The sequence below is a fragment of the Lissotriton helveticus genome, chromosome 3_1, assembly GCF_964261635.1.
Source record: "Lissotriton helveticus chromosome 3_1, aLisHel1.1, whole genome shotgun sequence".
NCBI classification, from domain to species: Eukaryota; Metazoa; Chordata; class Amphibia; order Caudata; family Salamandridae; genus Lissotriton; species Lissotriton helveticus.
The window spans coordinates 1748329637-1748348099 of NC_136061.1; the positions used below are offsets into that span (position 1 = coordinate 1748329637).

The 18463-nt window shown below is 49.8% G+C and overlaps 1 protein-coding gene across 4 annotated transcripts in view; it reads left to right on the top strand.

The window, feature by feature from the left end:
* Positions 1–18463, top strand: part of L3MBTL3 (L3MBTL histone methyl-lysine binding protein 3) — a 473146-nt gene that overhangs the window by 171560 nt on the left and 283123 nt on the right. For all 4 annotated transcript variants that reach the window (XM_078682529.1, XM_078682531.1, XM_078682528.1 and 1 more), the window contains exon 7: positions 15054–15142. In XM_078682529.1, coding sequence (XP_078538655.1) covers positions 15054–15142 — 89 coding nt within the window. The remainder of the gene's footprint in view (positions 1–15053; positions 15143–18463) is intronic.

Here is an 18463-nt window from a genome sequence, read left to right on the forward strand (position 1 = left end):
ACCTTCACTTCCAGATTCACACCGACCCCAAGACCACCCTCAGAGGCACCCTCATCTACAGACCCCCGGGACCACGCACACAATTCAGCGAAGCCATCGCACACTTCGTCAGTCCGCATGCCCTCACCTCCTCAGACTACATCCTCCTAGGGGACCTCAACTTCCACCTGGAGAACAACAATGACAGCAACACCGCCACCCTGCTGGACAACCTCGCCAACTTCGGACTCGAGCAACTGGTGACCACCCCCACTCACTACGCCGGCCACACGCTTGACCCCGTCTTCTCATCCAGCAAGCACATCTCCTTCAGCCACTCCACCGGACTTCATTGGACAGATCACAGCTGCGTCCACTTCAACTTCAAGAAACCCACGACCCACCCGCAACAGGCTCCCCGCAGAAGCTGGAGCAAGATCACCGCCGACCAGCTCGCCACCGCCCTCAGCCAGAACCCCCCCGCCAACACGCCGGACCTCAACGCAGCAGCCCGCAACCTCACACAGTGGCTTACCAACTGCGCCGACGACCTCGCACCACTGAAGAACTCCCCCAGCAGACCCGGCAGCAAGAAAGCCGCGTGGTTCACCAACGACCTCAAAAACTCAGAGAAAAACTGCTGCACCCTCGAGAAAGCCTGGCGCCACGACCAGACATCAGGAAACATGACAGATGACAGCCCTCAAGAACGCCACCCGCAAACACCACCAGCTGATCCGCACCACCAAAAGGACAACATTCAGAGAACGACTGGACAACAACACCCACAACAGCAAGGAACTCTTCAGCATCGTTAAAGAGCTCTCCAACCCCAGCGCCTGCAACAACGACATCACACCCTCGCAAGACCTCTGCGACTCACTCGCCTCATTCTTCCACGCAAGATCGCCGACATACACAACAGCTTCGGCGCACAGACCCAGCACCCAACCACCGAACCAACGCCCACCACCACCCCCCGCACCTGGACCCTGGTCAGCACTGAAGACACCACCCGCATGATGAACACCATCCACTCCGGCTCCCCAACCGACCCCTGTCCACACCACATCTTTAACAAAGCTGACTCCTTCATCGCACCCCAACTCCGGGACATCATTAACAGCTCCTTCGCATCTGCCACCTTCCGGGAGAGCTGGAAACATGCCGAGCTGAGCGCCCTCCTGAAGAAACCCACCGCAGACCCCACGGACCTCAAAAACTTCCGACCCATCTCGCTCCTCCCTTTTCCTGCCAAAGTCATCGAGAAGACCGTCAAAAAACAACTCTCCGCCTTCCTCGAGACAAACGGATCCCTCGACCCCTCGCAGTCCGGTTTCCGAGCCAACCACAGCACCGAGACCGCACTCATCGCAGCTACCGACAACATCAGGTCCCTGCTAGACAATGGGGAAACAGCCGCCCTCATCCTCCTGGATCTCGCAGAAGCCTTCGACACTGTATGCCACCGCACCCTGATACAGCGCCTCAGCAACACCGGTATCCAAGGATCGGCCTTGGAGTGGATCATCTCGTTCCTGGCCGGAGGAACCCAGAGAGTCCGCCTCCCCCTGTTCCGATCTGCAGCCACCGAAGTCATTTTCTGCGTCCCGCAAGGATCCTCGCTCAGCCCCACCCTCTTCAATGTCTACGTGAGCCCCCTCGCAGCCATCGCACGCCAACACAACCTCTACATCATCTCCTACGCAGACGACACCCAGCTGATCCTCTCCCTCACCAACGACCACACCACCACCAGAACCAGCCTCCAGGAAGGAATGAAAGACGTCGCGGAATGGATGAAGCTGAGCCGTCTAAAACTGAACTCAGACAAGACGGAAGTCCTCATCCTGCGACCATCCCCCTCCACCTGGGACGACTCCTGGTGGCCCCCAGCCCTGGGCACCGCCCCCAAGCCAACGGACCACGCACGCAACCTGGGCTTCATCCTGGACTCCTCCCTCACGATGACCAAGCAAGTCAATGCCGTCTCGTCATCCTGCTTCAACACCCTGCGCATGGTCCGAAAGATCTTTCGATGGATCCCCACCGAAACCAGGAAGAGTGTCACCCAGGCCCTCGTCACCAGCCGTCTGGACTACGGAAACACCCTCTATGCTGGAACCACAGCCAAACTCCAGAAAAGACTCCAGCGCATACAGAACGCCTCGGCACGACTCATCCTGGACATCCCCCGTCACAGCCACATCTCTGCCCATCTGAGAGTCCTGCACTGGCTCCCCGTCAGCAAGAGGATCACGTTCAGACTCCTCACCCACGCACACAAGGCTCTCCACGACATGGGCCCCAAATACCTCAACAACCTCCTCACATTCTACACACCCACCCGCCAGCTCCGCTCGGCCAGCCTCGCCCTCGTCCCACGAATTCGCAGAACCACCGCCGGAGGAAGATCCTTCTCCTACCTGGCGGCCAAGACATGGAACTCCCTCCCCACCCACCTACGGCTGACCCAGGACCACCTCTCCTTCAGGAAACAACTCAAGCCTGGCTGTTCGATCAGTGGAGACTGCCCCCTCTCCCAGCGCCTTGAGACCCTCGCGGGTGAGTAGTGCGCTTTACAAATTTGTATGATTTGATTTGATTTATTGCGCTGCTCCCTCACATCACTACATTGCTCACTTTTGGGATTTTAGCATCCATACCTACTGTATATATAACAACAAAACATCCCACAGCTCCCACCTCTCAGTGAGGTGGTCGTAGCCCTCAGTGGGATTAGGTTTTCCCACTGGGATGAGAAAGCCCAAATAATGAACTATGTCACCTATGGTGAGTGAGGACATTTGTCCTACAAGGGATCATTCCCCGATTAGGTTCTGCTAAAGAGACATAGGTTCACCTTCTTCTTTTCTTTGCTGGTTCCAAGCTGTTATACACCTAACCTGTTGTGGCCTAACGGCTAGGGCGCTCGACCTCGGACCTGGGGATCTGGGTTCGAGTCTCGGTAATGACGCCAAAACCTCCTGTGATTCTGGGCAAATCACTTAATCTCCCCGTGCCTAAAATGAATGTGTGTCCGTCCTCATGTAACGTAACTGGTGCTATGTAAAGCGCTCTGATACCTGATTCGGTTTGGGTCTAGTTCGCGCTATATAAAACTCTGCAAAAAAAAAAAAAGAAGTTCATTGTGTTTTTAGTTATTTATTTAGGGGAGCAACTTCTTGCAGGACTTTAAATTGCTAATCCCTTGGACCCTCCTTCAGAGTTCCTTTGTGTTACAAGAAATGACTGTCACCAGTCGATTGGCAAGGATTTTAGCTAGGATTTTAGCTTCCACGTTGATCAACAAAATGGGGCTATACGAGCCACAGCTATCTGCCTGTTTCTCAGACTTATGGATCACTACAATTGTGGCCAGGCGTTGGTCAGTCGTCCCCTCTCGTAACTTTCTTCATACATAGCTCGCAGATATGGCACTATCTGAGAGGCCATGACCTTTAGAAACTCAATGGGGGTTCCATTTGGCCCCATGGCTTTCCCAGAATTTATCTGACCTATGGCCTTACCTATCTCCTCGTCAGAAAGGTCTTCCTCTAGGGTGTCTCTATCTGAGTCGGAGAGGATCGGCATATCATTATCGAGTAGGAGCTGCCACGAGTCTTCCGCTGTGTAGTTGGTAGAAGGGATGTAGATCTTTTCAAAGTGATCCGCAAAGGCCTCAGCTATGTCTCTGGGGTGGGTAAGTATCTCACCTCCTGGTAGTGTCAGACTGGGTACCCATCTCGTTCCCTGCTCTCGTCTTTCCAGCCACGCCAGGGTTTTGCCCGCCCTGTCTCCCAGTTCATATAGTCTATAATGAGTGCTTCGATATTTGGCCAGCATGTGTTCCCTAGTCTTGAATCTGTACTCATCCTGTTTTAGTGTAAGTCTATGGTGGGTGTCTTCTGAGGGATCATCTGTGTGTTCCCGTTCCAGCCCTTGGAGTTCCTCTTCTACCTGGAGCAGTAGCCTGCGCTTATTTTGAATGTATCCGGTTTTGAGGGACAAAGCTTGCCCTTTCAAAACCACTTTGTATGCCTCCCATATGGTTTGTGCGGAGTCAACCCCATTGCTTCTCTTTAGTTGGATTTCTTGCACCCTCAATTGTGTGCTTGTTATCCAATGGCTTGCCTTCCTCTTCTTGTGTTTGTCCCTCCTCTGCACCATAGCTACTTTATCATCCATACCATGCTGTATGTGTGTGCATGCTTGGCAACGTAAGCTCTTGTATACCTCATTATGTTAGGCAACAGAAGTGTCATGATAATAGTTTTGCGACTCAGGCGCACATACACATTTACAACATTTTTATTTTCAAACTATTCTGTTCGGGATTGGCAAACAATATTTTTTTCTGCCTTTATGCTGATGCCACTGCAAAAAGCATTGGCAAAACGAGGCAAGACCTCTTTGCTTTCCCACTGCTTTTTAGGTCTCGCCTGTCGATGCGCATGCACATCGAGCAAGCGAGAGTATTGGGACTTATCCACTCTTTATCCACACTGCAAGGAATCGTGGCGATTCCTTGCAGTGCCCGTGACTTTTAAGCTCAATGCGCATGCGCATTGAGCTTAAAAGCGCGTGCGCGTCCGTCTTTGTTTACCCGCTCCGCCCCCTCCCCTTCCCGCCGTCTCGCATTTCCCCTGCCGCATCAAAGGCTTTCACGGCCGGCCGGCCATGCTTTCAGTTTCACGACCGGCCGGCCGTGTCAATTACATTCCAAAGCCCGCTCTCCCTGCTCCGCCCCCTGCTCCGGCCGAGACGCATTTCTCCTCCCCCCTCCCCTCTCTTCCCTCCGTCTTGTTTCCTTTAGCTGCCCTGGATGATCTATTCTTACTCAAACTTGCACCGCTTTTACTAAATCTTACCCTTTTAACCTTCGCGATGTTTCCCCCTTTTTACCTCCAGTGCTTGATATATCGTTCTCCCCTTTTTAACTCGGTTTTGCGAGGTCTCCGTTTATTTATCCTCTTGCTGGCTCCCCTTTTCTTTACCCCGCCCGGTCCGGAGGATCTCCTCTGCCATAGCCCGGTGCTGGATCTGTCCTCGTTAGCCCGGTGCTGTAATTGCCACGCTCCCCCTTAGCCCGGTGCTGGATCGCCCTTCTCTTATCCCACACATGAGTTGCCCGACCGTGCTAATCCTGACTGCATGAATAAAATCCAGCACAGGCAAACGCACCCGTTCTCCTACTGTAACTTCAATATACTCGCAGGCTCGCCACCTCACCCAAACGTGCTCCCCCAAACAACGCGGCCTGCCACGCAAGGACATCAAACCTGGTTGCTGGTGGTCCCTACAGCTGCTTGAACCAGGTCCCGAGCTACAAAGAAACTCCAGCATTCAGCACCTCCTCGCCTCACCGCCTCGGTCTGCCTCTCACCTTCGTCGGCATCAGGCCTCCGCCCGCATCCCATAACTGCCATCTTGGGAGCGTAGTGCACCACAGGAAGGTTAAGGCGATCTCGCCCTCCAGACTTCTCCCCCAGGACTGCCGCCTCCGCAGTTTTCCGCTGTGAGTCTGCACGCCGAATCGCCTCCCAGCCGCTCACAAACAGAGTGCACATCTCCCGTTGCCGCAGCCGGTGGAAGTCTCCCCCTCAGTGCGCTGCCGTCATTTTAGATGCGCAGCGCCCAGCGCTCAATCGGGTGATTTTGCTGCACTTACACCCTTGTAACAGCACCAATGCGCCCCAGCAGCAGTCCAGCTCATGCACCAGGATTTCCGCAACCAGTTTTGCAGTAAGGGGCCACCTTAGAATCGCCAACCCCTCACCCTCAACACCTCACCCTCACTCACTCACCCTCAACCCCTCACCCTCAAACCCTCACCCACCCTCAACCCCTCACCCTCACTCACTCACCCTCAACCCCTCACTCTCACTCACTCACCCTCACTCACCCTCAACCCCTCCCCCTCAACCCCTCACCCTCACCCACCCTCACTCACCCTCAACCCCTCACTCACCCTCAACCCCTCACCCTCAACCCCTCACTCACTCTCACTCATCCTCACTCACCCTCAACCCCTCACCCTCACTCACCCTCACTCACCCTCAACCCCTCACCCTCACTCACTCACCCTCAACCCCTCACCCTCAACCCCTCACTCACCCTCACTCTCACTCAGCCTCAACTACTCCCCCTCACCCTCACTCACCCAAAACCCCTCACTCACCCTCACCCTCACTCACCCTCAACACCTCACTCACCCTCAACACCTCACCCTCAACCCCTCACCCTCACTCACCCTCACTCACCCTCACTCACCCTCACTCACCCTCACTCACCCTCACTCACCCTCACTCACCCTCACCCTCACTCTCACCCTCACCCTCACACAGTGCAATAGTTCTCAGACCATTTCAGTTAGAGCTTTTAGAAATGTTTATGGCTTTTTTTATTTGTAATACTTTAGCATTGGCTACAGGAAACAAAAATGCTAAACATTTACAAAAAAAACCCATAAACAATTCTAAAAGCACTAACTCTAATGGTGCGAGACCTATTGCATTTCCAATGCTTGTTGGCAGATGTATCTATTTAGGGCATATCCATGTCAGCAACATGGTCATCGGTACATGCATTCACAAAACACTTATGAGTGGATGTTCATTTGGAGAGGAAGGCCCAAATGGGATAGAAGATTGCAAAACGTGTGTATATGGCGGCCAACTTGAAACAATTTATTGGATGGATGCCAATCTGCGCACGCACTACAACGTGTGTGTAGAAATGCATGTGCACGCATGCTTTAGGACGCATTAGCCATGTTTAGGTCGAGCCTGGGCAGTGCATGCGCTGCTAGCCATACTGTATTGAAGTATGAAATAGAAGCCCCCGTCCACTCTCCGCCTATATTTATCATTTGCTTGTGTCATTGTCCTTAGTAAATGCTGGCTTCTGATTCATTCATAGGCTTGTTAGTCCCTCCTTAGTACTGCCCTGTCTTCATTTGAAACCTCACATGAGGACTGGCCCTTTTACTTCGGTTCTTATACAGTATGTCTTTATTTAGTCTGTAAGCACTCTTTTCTTTCATGAGCTTCTCCTTCTGCAGGCACGACATGCTTTCCTACAGCGCGCGCAATGCGCAGGTTGAGATGGGGGAAGGATTAAAGATTGTCCTTTGAATAGAAATAGATATAACCGCAGCACTCACACCCGCTCACGAGGTCCAGGTAGCATTTTGTGAACAGTGTTTTTCGTATTAGAGGGAATGAAAACATTTGGCATACAAAACATCATATATATTTTAATAATATCCAGAAGTGTGAGAATATGAAAATATGAATGCTGCTTTAAATTGATGTAGGTTCACTTTGTTTTTTGTTTTTTAAAACTATTTTTTGTTCTCATACGATATTTACATTTCTGCGGCACCCTCGCTTACAGTGTTATGCTCTCTTTTATAACAGTTCGCTTTTTAGTTACGTCAAAAGCCTTTTTTCTGACATCAAAGTGTACGTTCCCGACACTTTTCGAGCATGGTTAGTCCCTTATTTATTTCAGTGTCTTCATTTAATGGTTCTCGGCTGCACGTAAACCAACACTTTTCCGGAACAAAGTAAACTTTTATTTTGATAGTCTTTCACAATCCGTTCGATTTACTGTGACTCCAGCGTACCAGTGCTATTGTTTTGCGTTTCAACAATTGTTGGAAAGTTTTGAAACTTCCCACCGGATCCCACAAACACCCCTCTCTCTACACCCCTCTCTCTACACCCCTCTCTCTCTCTGCACCCCTCTCTCTCTCTGCACCCCTCTCTCTCTCTGCACACCTCTCTCTACACCCCTCTCTCTCTCTCTGCACCCTCTCTCTGCACCCCTCTATATCTGCACCCCTCTATCTCTGCACCCCTCTCTCTCTCTGCACCCCTCTCTCTGCACCCCTCTCTCTCTACACCCCTCTCTCTCTACACCCCTCTCTCTCTACACCCCTCTCTCTCTACACCCCTCTCTCTCTACACACCCCTCTCTCTACACACCCCTCTCTCTCTGCACCCCTCTCTCTACACATCCCTCTCTCTCTACACATCCCTCTCTCTCTACACATCCCTCTCTCTCTACACACCCCTCTCTCTCTACACACCCCTCTCTCTCTACACACCCCTCTCTCTCTACACCCCTCTCTCTCTACACCCCTCTCTCTCTCTAACCTCTCTCTCTATACACCCCCCTCTCTCTCTACACACCCCTCTCTTTCTACCCCACTCTCTCTACACTCCTCTCTTTCTACCCCACTCTCTCTACACTCCTCTCTCTCTACACCCCTCTCTCTACACCCCTCTCTCTACACCCCTCTCTCTACACCCCTCTCTCTACACCCTTTTTCTACACCCCTCTCTCTACACCCCTCTGTCAACACCCCTCTCTCTACACCCCTCTCTCTCTACAACCCTCTCTCTCTACACCTCTCTTTCTAGACACCTCTCTCTCTAGACACCTCTCTCTCTAGACACCTCTCTCTAGACACCTCTCTCTCTAGACACCTCTCTCTCTAGACACCTCTCTCTCTAGACACCTCTCTCTCTACACACCTCTCTCTCTACACACCTCTCTCTCTACACACCTCTCTCTACACACCTCTCTACACACCCCTCTCTCTACACACCCCTCTCTCTGCACACCCCTCTCTCTACACCCCTCTCTCTCTACACCACTCTCTCTCTCTACACACCCATCTCTCTCTACACCACTCTCTCTCTACACCACTCTCTCTCTACACCACTCTCTCTCTACACCACTCTCTCTCTACACCCCTCTCTCTACACCCCTCTCTCTCTACACCTCTCTCTACACCCCTCTCTCTACACACCCCTCTCTCTCTACACCCCTCTCTCTCTACTCCTCTCTCTCTACACCCCTCTCTCCCTACTCCTCTCTCTACACCCCTCTCTCTCTCTACACCCCTCTCTCTCTCTACACACCCCTCTCTCTCTACACACCCCTCTCTCTCTACACACCCCTCTCTCTCTACACCTCTCTCTCTCTCTCTACACCTCTCTCTCTCTTTCTACACCTCTCTCTCTCTCTCTCTCTCTTTCTACACCTCTCTCTCTCTCTCTTTACACACCCTTCTCTCTCTACACCCCTCTCTCTACAACTCTCTCTCTCTCTCTCTCTCTCCACACCTCTCTCTCCACACCTCTCTCCCTCTAAGCCTTTTAAGTGGCAGCTGGCACCTGATAGCACTGCTTGTCCTTTTAAAAATAAAAAGAAGCATTGGCATAGCCAAAAAGTCTCGTTTTTAGGTCGAGCTGACGTTAGCATTCATGCGGAGCATGAATGCTGTCAGCTCGACAACTAATGTGATCCGTATTTAGGAGAGTGGACACCAAAGTGTTACGAGCGTTTTCAGTGCCGGATTTGACCTCGGGAGCGAGCGTCTGGTAGCTGCGCATGCGCAAAGCCCTTGCTCACACACAGGCAGCCCCCACCTCTCTGCATGCACGCACGCACACACACACACACACACAGGCGCGCGCATGCACACGCAGGCATACAGCACCCATACAGGCACACATACAGGCACACTATCCCCTACCTCGCATTCTCTCTCAATCACACACAGTCACGCATGTGCACACACGTTCCCTCGCGCACACACGCACACACTCCCCCCCCCCCCCACGCATACAAACAGGCACGCACGCACTTTACATCAGCCCTGGGCCCCACTCACCAACTGCGCTCTTCCGGCGGGGCTCCTCACGGCGCGTCTCCATCTAAATCGGGGCTCCCTCAGGTCAGAGGAGCCCCGCAACAGGCGCCACACTCCTCCTTCTCCCCGGCCCCCTCCTGGGGACCCGGGCTACACCGGACGGCAGGGCGCTTCATGCGCCGGCAGCTCGCGGACCTGGGGAGGCGGGACTTCCGGTCGGCCGCGAGCGGATTGGCCGGCCGGCCAAGAGCTTCCGGGTCCGTCTGCAATGGCGGTCACGAGGCATCTGTGGGTAAGGACGTTGAATTATTACTGTCCTGAAGTGTATGCCGTTTAAAATTAATGCTTCTCTGTGGTCAACAAGCACGATTTACAGTGGGCGGGGCTTCAGGCTGATGTTGCTACACAAAACGCGACATCAGCATTGTCTTCGGGACGTTCCTGGTGCACAAGCTGATCGCTGTTGGTTCCGGGTAGGTCAGTGTCACAAAAATTAAACCTCAACAGAAAGCACTTACAGAAATAAAGGATCAAGGTACCCGAGTTGAAGCTCCACTTCTGCAACGTATTAATCAGCCTAACTTCATCCGTGTGGTCAAGGCTAAGCAAGTGTGTTTTCTCCACATTTCCACAGTGAAAAGATAGCTGTAATCCTTGATGGAGTTGTATGCAGCCCTGCTTTTCTCTAGCGCAAAACCTCTTGTAGCGTATCTGATGAGGAGGCTCTTTCTAGTCATCTGTTACATTGAGTTGGGCGGCTGGGAGGAGTGAGCACTGACATGTTCTGTTTTTGTTTTTTGTTGTTTTTTTTACACTAAGATCACTGCAAGCAGGTGCCCGAGTTGAAGCTCCACTTCTGTAACGTATTAATCAGCCTAACTTTGTGCGCATGGTCATGGCTAAGCAAGTGTGTTTTCAATACATTTCCACAGTGAAAAGCTAGCTGTAATCCTTGATGGAGGTGTTTGCATCCTTGCTATTCTCAAGCTCAAAACCTCATGTAGTGTATGTGTGTATGTGATAAGGAGGTTCTTTCTCGTCATCTGTTACATTGAGCCGGGTGGCTGCTGGGAGGAGGAGTGAGTTCTGTTTTTTTTTTTACACACTAAGATCACTGCCCAGCCTCACACACTCTCAGGGATCACGTGATGCCTAGTGACAACCTGATCCAGACACTAGCATTGACTGCACTGGGCAGCCCTCACATGAATCTGCGATGCACTTTTTCAATCAGCATTAAGTTAAACTTGTTGTTAAGTTTGGCAGGTCTGGTATCATGGAACTGCAGGCTCACGCCTGAACAAGGTCTGCATAGGTATACAGGGAACGATTTCAGAGAGGCTCTATCAAGATGGCTGTTATGGTTACCCACAAACCCACATAATGCCACTCCACAACACATACACCCACTACACTTCAAACACATAGGTAAAAGACATTGTCATTTACAATGCCAATAGCTCTAACTCTCCCTAATGCGAGACCTATTGCATTGTAAATGCTTGTTTTAGGTCTCGCCTAAGCCATCGCGTTAGTGATGCTTTGGCGAGATATTAAGTAAGGGGCTTTCAAAAGTGCTCCCAAAGTCTGCAGGAGGAATGAATGTGTAGGTATTCCTTACTAGCTACAGTTTGCTCGCTAACTCTCAACTGTCTTGTCTGTTTCTAACAGAGACATGGCTCGGGGAAGGCTCAGGGCCGGATGTGGCTAAAGCACTACCCCCGAACTATACCATCTTCAGAAATGATAGAGTTGAGGGGAGAGGAGGAGGTGTAGCGCTTATTGTGAAAAAGGACCTAATCTGTTCCTCTTTTGTGATAGACAATATATCTGGGTGTGAAGCCATTGGCTTCAAGCTGTCACTTTCACCTTCTCAGACATGTACCGGACTGCTTGTCTACAGACCACCAGGTCCGATTGGTACCTTTTTTGAAGATCTACAAGCCGCGCTCTCCATTCCTTGTATGCGCTCGGCGCACTGTCTTCTGCTAGGGGACTTTAATTTTCATATGGATCTAGCAATGGATCCAAATGCTGTTAGAATCCATGATGTTGCGGCATTGCTTGGTCTTGTCCCTTATATTAAGAGCCCCACCCACAATAAAGGGCATATTCTGGATCAAATCTTCTCTACCAAACCGATTGAAGTATCATCTCCACTCCCAGTGTTGTGGTCTGATCATTTTTTGTTAAATTTTAAAATTCCTTTTTATACGGCCACAGGGCAGAGAGGACAGAGTAACGGGTTTCGACAATCCAGAGCCTTCCACCGTATTTCGGTGGAAGCAATGACTGAAGCTCTCCGTCTTCATCCTTGCAAGCTCACTGATGATCTGGAGGCAGACCTGGAGATGGTGCAAAAGTGGCTAACGGATAGACTTGATGATTTGGCCCCTATGAAGACTGTTAATTCAGCCCGTCACTTGGCCTCTGCTCCATGGTTTACCTCCTCATTAAGATTAATACGCCAAGAGTGTAAAAAAACTGAAAGGCTCTGGCGAAGAAAATATGACCCTGAGGATAAACAAAGATATAAAGATATGATTAAAACGTATCATAAACAGATTGCCGAGAGCAAGCAAAGCTACCTGGAGCATAGAATAGATGAAGCCACTAATACTAGTAAGGAGCTTTTTAAAATAGTTAGGGAGTTCACCTCACCGGCTGCCTGCTCTTCTGCCCACTCACATTCCGAAGAGTGGATAAAACAGCTTGCAGTCTTTTTTGCTAAAAAAATTAAGACTATTCAGGAGTCTTTTCCAGCTGTAGACCCCACATTGCCAGTATATAGCTCTACTTTTACCTCCTTGAGTGAGGATACTATGCCCTTCCTTTCGACATTCCCTCAAATGTCCTGTTTGACCTCGTTTGATCTCTTATCTCGACTGCAGTCAGGTTCGCCTATGGACCCCTGCCCGGCTAAATTCTTGGGCAGAGTAGCTGCAGCTGTAAATAGTTTGCTGAACCCTCTGATGAACATGTCTTTGTCTACAGGAGTGGTTCCCTTAGCATGGAAGCATGCACTGATTTTGCCCCTCATCAAAAAGCCAAATTTAGATCCCTTGACGCATGCTAATTACAGACCGATATCCCTTCTCCCTGCTCTAGCCAAGGTTGTTGAAAAACACGTGCAGCTCTCGATTACCAACTACATCGAGAGCAACAACCTTTTTCATGACACACAGTCGGGGTTTCGTGCTAATTACAGTACAGAGACAGCCCTTCTGGAGGTCACTGAAGCTATCAGGGAGACGCTCGATCTTGGAGGTAAGGCTGTACTAGTCATGCTGGATCTGTCGGCGGCTTTCGACACCGTCCCGCATGACGGTCTCCTTTTAAGACTCCAGGAGATCGGGTTTCGCGGGACGGTGTTGGACTGGTTTAGATCTTTTTTATCTGACCGCCGACAGGTGATCTGGGCACCACCGTTCTCCGCTGAAATGCCGTCGCTAGGGGTGGGGGTTCCTCAAGGATCCATTCTGAGCCCCATCCTTTTTAATATCTACATGGCCCCTCTGGCGGCGGTGGCGGAGGCTTATGGTGCCCAGGTCATATCCTACGCTGATGACACCCAGCTCCTGTTTACTTGCAGGAAGGGAGAGGCATTTGATGGGGCTAAAATCAGGGACTGCCTTGACACCGTTTTTTCATGGTTTCAACAACACAGCCTTAAATGCAACTCAGCCAAGTCTGAGTTGCTCTTTTTTGGCTGTGCTCCGGATCCATGTTGGAAATCTTGGTGGCCTCGAGACATGTTTCCTCCAGACGCGGTGTCAACGCAGGCCAAAAATCTGGGTGTGATCTGTGACGTTGATCTGTCATTTAGATCCCAGATCAATGTATTATCAGGGAAATGTTTTAGCATTCTGCGGATGCTCAGGAAATTTTTGCCGCTGCTGTCACTGCAATATAAGAAAATTGTGGTGCAGGCATTAGTTGGATCACGTTTCGACTATGCTAATGCACTCTATGCGGGCCTGCCGAAGTATTTGGTGGCAAGATTGCAGATAGTCCAAAATTCTGCTGCAAGGGCAATTTTTGGCCTTCCACGCAGAGCTAGAGCCTCTGGTTTACTTAAAGAGTTACATTGGCTACCGATTTCCAAAAGAGTCATTTTTAAAACTTTGACTCTGGCATTTAAAGCCCTGCATTCTGTAGGCCCTTTGTACATTAGGAAGAGACTGGCCTTTTATGTCCCAAAGAGGGTGTTGCGTTCAGCTTCATCTGCCACGATTGTGGTCCCTTCTTTTAAACGCGCTCGGATGGGTGGTCGGTCCTTCCGCTATCTAGCGGCCCTCCATTGGAATGGGCTTCCGATCTCTTTGCGGAAAGCCAACAGTCTCCTGACGTTTAGAAAAGAACTAAAGACGTGGCTCTTTTCTGCATGATCATCACGACTTTCTGAGCTGCGGGCTGGATTGACTGGTCTCTGATCTCTTTGCTAAAGCGCCGGGACACCCGCTTGGGTAGCCGTGCGCTATAAAAGAGTGGGCACATAACATAACATAACATAACTAGCGAAGCTCAATTACCGATTCGGTAATAAGGAAATTTAAGGATTCAGTATTTTTTACCGACTCTTTACCTACATAGGAAATACCAATTTCTGAATAGCGAGTTGGTAAAATTCGCTATTAAGAAATCGGTATGTCAGATTTACCTACATCTGGCCCCTTGTCATTTACAAGGCCAATATCTCTAACTCTCAAAAATGCAAGACCAATTGCATTGCCAATGTTTGTTATTTTTGTACACCGTTCAGTATTGTCGACTGACATGTTGGATATGTAAACTAAAAAGAAAAACTTAAATGCACTAGAGTGCCCCAAAAAAGTGAAAACAGCTACCTGTTAGCACCTTGCAGCTTTCAGTCCCTTGCAGAAAAAATAAAAAGTAAAAAGAAAATGTGGGTACGAACTTCTGGTAAGCAGCTGAACAGGTTCAGTGCTGAAGCCTGGGGGTGACAGGGGACAATGTTGACAGCACCAGGAAACAAGATTGAAAGGGCAGGCCCTCCCTGAAAAAAGACATTAAAAAAAAATCAAAGTCTTTTTTATGAGTGGACTCCTTTTTTTAAAGGTAATTACATATGCAAAACGTTGTAGGCTCATACCAGCATTAATGGGCCACAATGTTGGCTAATTACTGGCAGTTGAACCACAGGATCAAATGACTTAAAGGATATGTCAAAATACCTCTTTCTGTGATGGTACGTATATATGTATGTGGATGTTCTGTGGATGTATGGGGTATGTCGACATGACGGCTCGCTATACAGTGGTAACTGCCTGTAAGTGCGACCTGAAATCAGGAAAAGTTGCTTTAACCAATTATTAAATGCCGAAATAATGCATAGCATGCGTATCAAGAACACCTTCACTCTGCAAATTTTTCCTTTGTTAACCAGTTGCTCCAGCAAAAAGAAAAGTATGGAACTGGGTTTCCTATCTGGAAGAAGAGAAGATGCCAGCTGCCCCAGTGAAATTATTCAAAGAGGTGGGTGATTGTCCTTTGTCATTGCAATTGAATTAGGGAATTTACTGCATTTGTTAAAATGCATTACTTTTTGATTTAAGCAGAAGAATAGGTAACTGAACATTACCATACAGAATTGAGAAAATGTGTCCTCTTTGCAGGACATATATTTATATTGTATGTTAGGCGACTAAGGTTGCCAGCTCAGCTTTTGCTGTTATAATGGACAAGTAGGTTCCACGTGTGGTTTTTAGCATCAGTGTGATCCTGTTGTATAAATGGGTAGTAGCAGGGTTTTTAGTTTGCATTTTTTAATACCTCGAGCTGAACTTTCTGAATTGGTGCATTGGGATGGGCCCTGTGCCTTACACTCTTTTGATGCCCCTCTTCACTTTGTTCCGGCCTTTAAATAGTTTAGAGCCTGTGCGGAAGATAGTAAAATCTTTCTACTCCTACACAAACAGCAAAATCCTGAGAAATGCCGAAATTGTAATAAAAGTATTTTTTAACATACATTCTGTTTATTCGTTTTCATCAACAATATCCAATAACACATTTTACCAGTTACAAGCATACTTATATCAACTATATAATTGAATCCATTATGCCATTTACAGCCAGTCTTAGTAAGACCCTCTTAAGATCCTCGTCTGCAACGTACCAATACAGCTTGTTCCCCCTTTATATTTCTCACCTTCAGGGTTTTCCAATCCAGTACCAGTGTAGCATAAAATTGCATTATAAAGTATTTGCTCCCAGCCAAGCCAAGATTTTGTTTCATAACATTATGCTCCTATGAGGCTGCTGGGAATGAGTTCCATATCTCCCTGGAAGTATGGGCCATTCTCTGTTATTGCAAAAACTTTCCCGTACCCAGCTCAAACATTTCCTTGGTTTGCTCTTATGACACAAACATTCGATTCAAAAACAAGTTGCCCACTACGCAAAAGCTACTGCCTTACCACGCACACTCAGGAAGCAGTGAGTGTCCGAGCATCCTCTGAGAAGTAATCCTCCCACCTCGCCCCTCATCCCTCTTCCCTCACCATCTGGTCCCATCCTCTTTTATAATGAACGGGCAAACCCGGCGTATCTGGTGTGGGGTTGGACAGGGACAGAAAATAGCACATTTTAACTTAAGACACTTTGTATAAGCGTTTTATAAGATATGAAAGACTACATGGATTTGAGCTTGTTGTAGGCAATGTTTGTTAAATATCCAGAAAATCAACAGTAAAACCGTCCCTGCAAACCATCAACACTCCCACAAACTGACAAAAACTGACCAACACACTGATGTTTCAGACCAGCGCATCCTTATAGGGCATCTCACCTTGGTCTGGCTTCTTCCATCCCGTTGTACCCCGGTCATTGGGTGGCCCCCTCCACTTAGTGCCCTTGCAACACTCCTGCCCGAGTGAGCCCAGAGGCGGCCAGAGCTGTGTTGGAGTTCCTTGTCCCTTAATTCAAGCCAGGTCCAAACATTCTCTGGTTTGTCAAAGAAGTTACTTTCTCCTGTTCTGTTACCCTAAGATTTGCAGGATACAGCAACAAATATTTGATGTTCATGGGCTTTAGGTTTTGCTTCACTTTCAGGAATTTCTTTCTTTGGGGCACTTTCTGCGTAAATTCAGGCTATATAGCTATGTTGCGGTTCCCATAATGAATGGTGCCAGCCTCCCTGGCCCCCTCGTAGGATGATGTCCCTATCCCTATAATTGAAAATCTGTGCGATCAAGCCTCCCAGATGCGCTCCCGGCGGTGGTGGTTGTGAGAAAGTGCCCTCTTTCTTGCATGGTATGCCCCCACTTTTTGCTGAATTGCTGATGTTTTTTGACGGAGTGTGCCCTGGGCTCCTGCTAATCAGGTACCCAGGGGCCTATGTTCCTTCCCTAAAACTGCATTAAAGCTTAATCCCAATTGGCATCTCTGGCCACATGTCAGCCCCTGGTAAATGGTACCATAGGTACCCAGGGCACTGTGACCTGAGAAGGCCTCTAAGGACTGCAGCACTTATTGTGCCACCCTTAGAGGCCCTGTACCCTGACACTCACACACAGCCTTTGCAGGCTGCGTGTCTTGGTGCAGAACAAAGTGAAGAGGCGACATGGCACGCATCCCTGTATGCCATGCCCACAAACCACTGCCCTCGCATACATCAGTCACCCCTCTAGCTGGGTGCCCTATGCCAGTGGTGAGGGTACAGGTGCATGAGCCCTGTACCCCTACCGTACCCAGGTCCATCCCTCGGCACTGTAAGTACAGTGCTGCCATTAAGAGTATAGGGTGTTGGGAGTTTGTCATTACGAACTTCACAGCACCATAATGGCTACACTGAAGACAGGGAAGTTTTGGTATCAAACTTTTCAGCACATTAAACCCACACTGTTGCCAGTGTGGGATTTCATGTAAAATGCACCCCAGAGGGCATCTTAGAGATGCCCCCTGAAACTAGACCAACCTCTAGTGACCTGACTGAGTGGCTGCCACCACAAGACATGTTTCTGGACCCCTAGGTGGAGAGCTTGCTGCTCTCGGGGGCCTGAAACAATTCACATCCTGGGACGAGGTGCCAATCCTCCCCCAGGATGGGCAGGGTTCAAGAAGGAGAGGCTTCAAAGGCATGCCGCCTTTGTGAGCCTCTCCAGACCATTTGCTGCTTTCAGCAACTGGTCCCCACTGGTTCTACCCCCCACTTTGGGTGGGAGAACCAGCGGGAAAAACAAGTGAGGAAGAGTGGTGTACCCACCGCTGCCAACACCACCCCTAAGGTGGGGGAGGCGAGGTGAAGCACAACCTCGAGTCCCCGCCATCTTGAGGATGGGGGAACCCAGCCAACCAGGGACAGGCTCCTGCCCCCTCCCACTGGAGAGTGGCAGAATAGGGGGTGTCCCAACCCCAGGGAAGGGACCCATTCATCCCTTTCCTTTACCTACCTGTAACACCCCTAAATTTAGTATTTAGGGGCACCCTGAACCTTCCTTCCTCAGATCCAGCAACCACAAAAAAAGAAGAGAAGGACGAGAAGCCGTGCAGAGCTAACAAGAGGACGACGCCCAAAGACTTGGCCCCAGCCCTACAGGTATGTTTCCCCTCAACTGCTCCTGCGAAACCCCGTTGTGTCCAGCAACCTCACAAACCCCAGAGGACCTGCCTGCCTTCACTTTCAAGACTGTTTCTCCCGTGAACACCGTATGTGTTTAAACTGCAGCTTCTGGTGCTAGCCAGGAACCGCCAATCTAGCCCACTCTGCACCCGCTGAACCCGGCCCGAGCTCGAGTGGAAAAATCCCACAAGGAGGTCCCTGCCGCTATCCTGACCTGAGATCCGGCGACCCCTGAC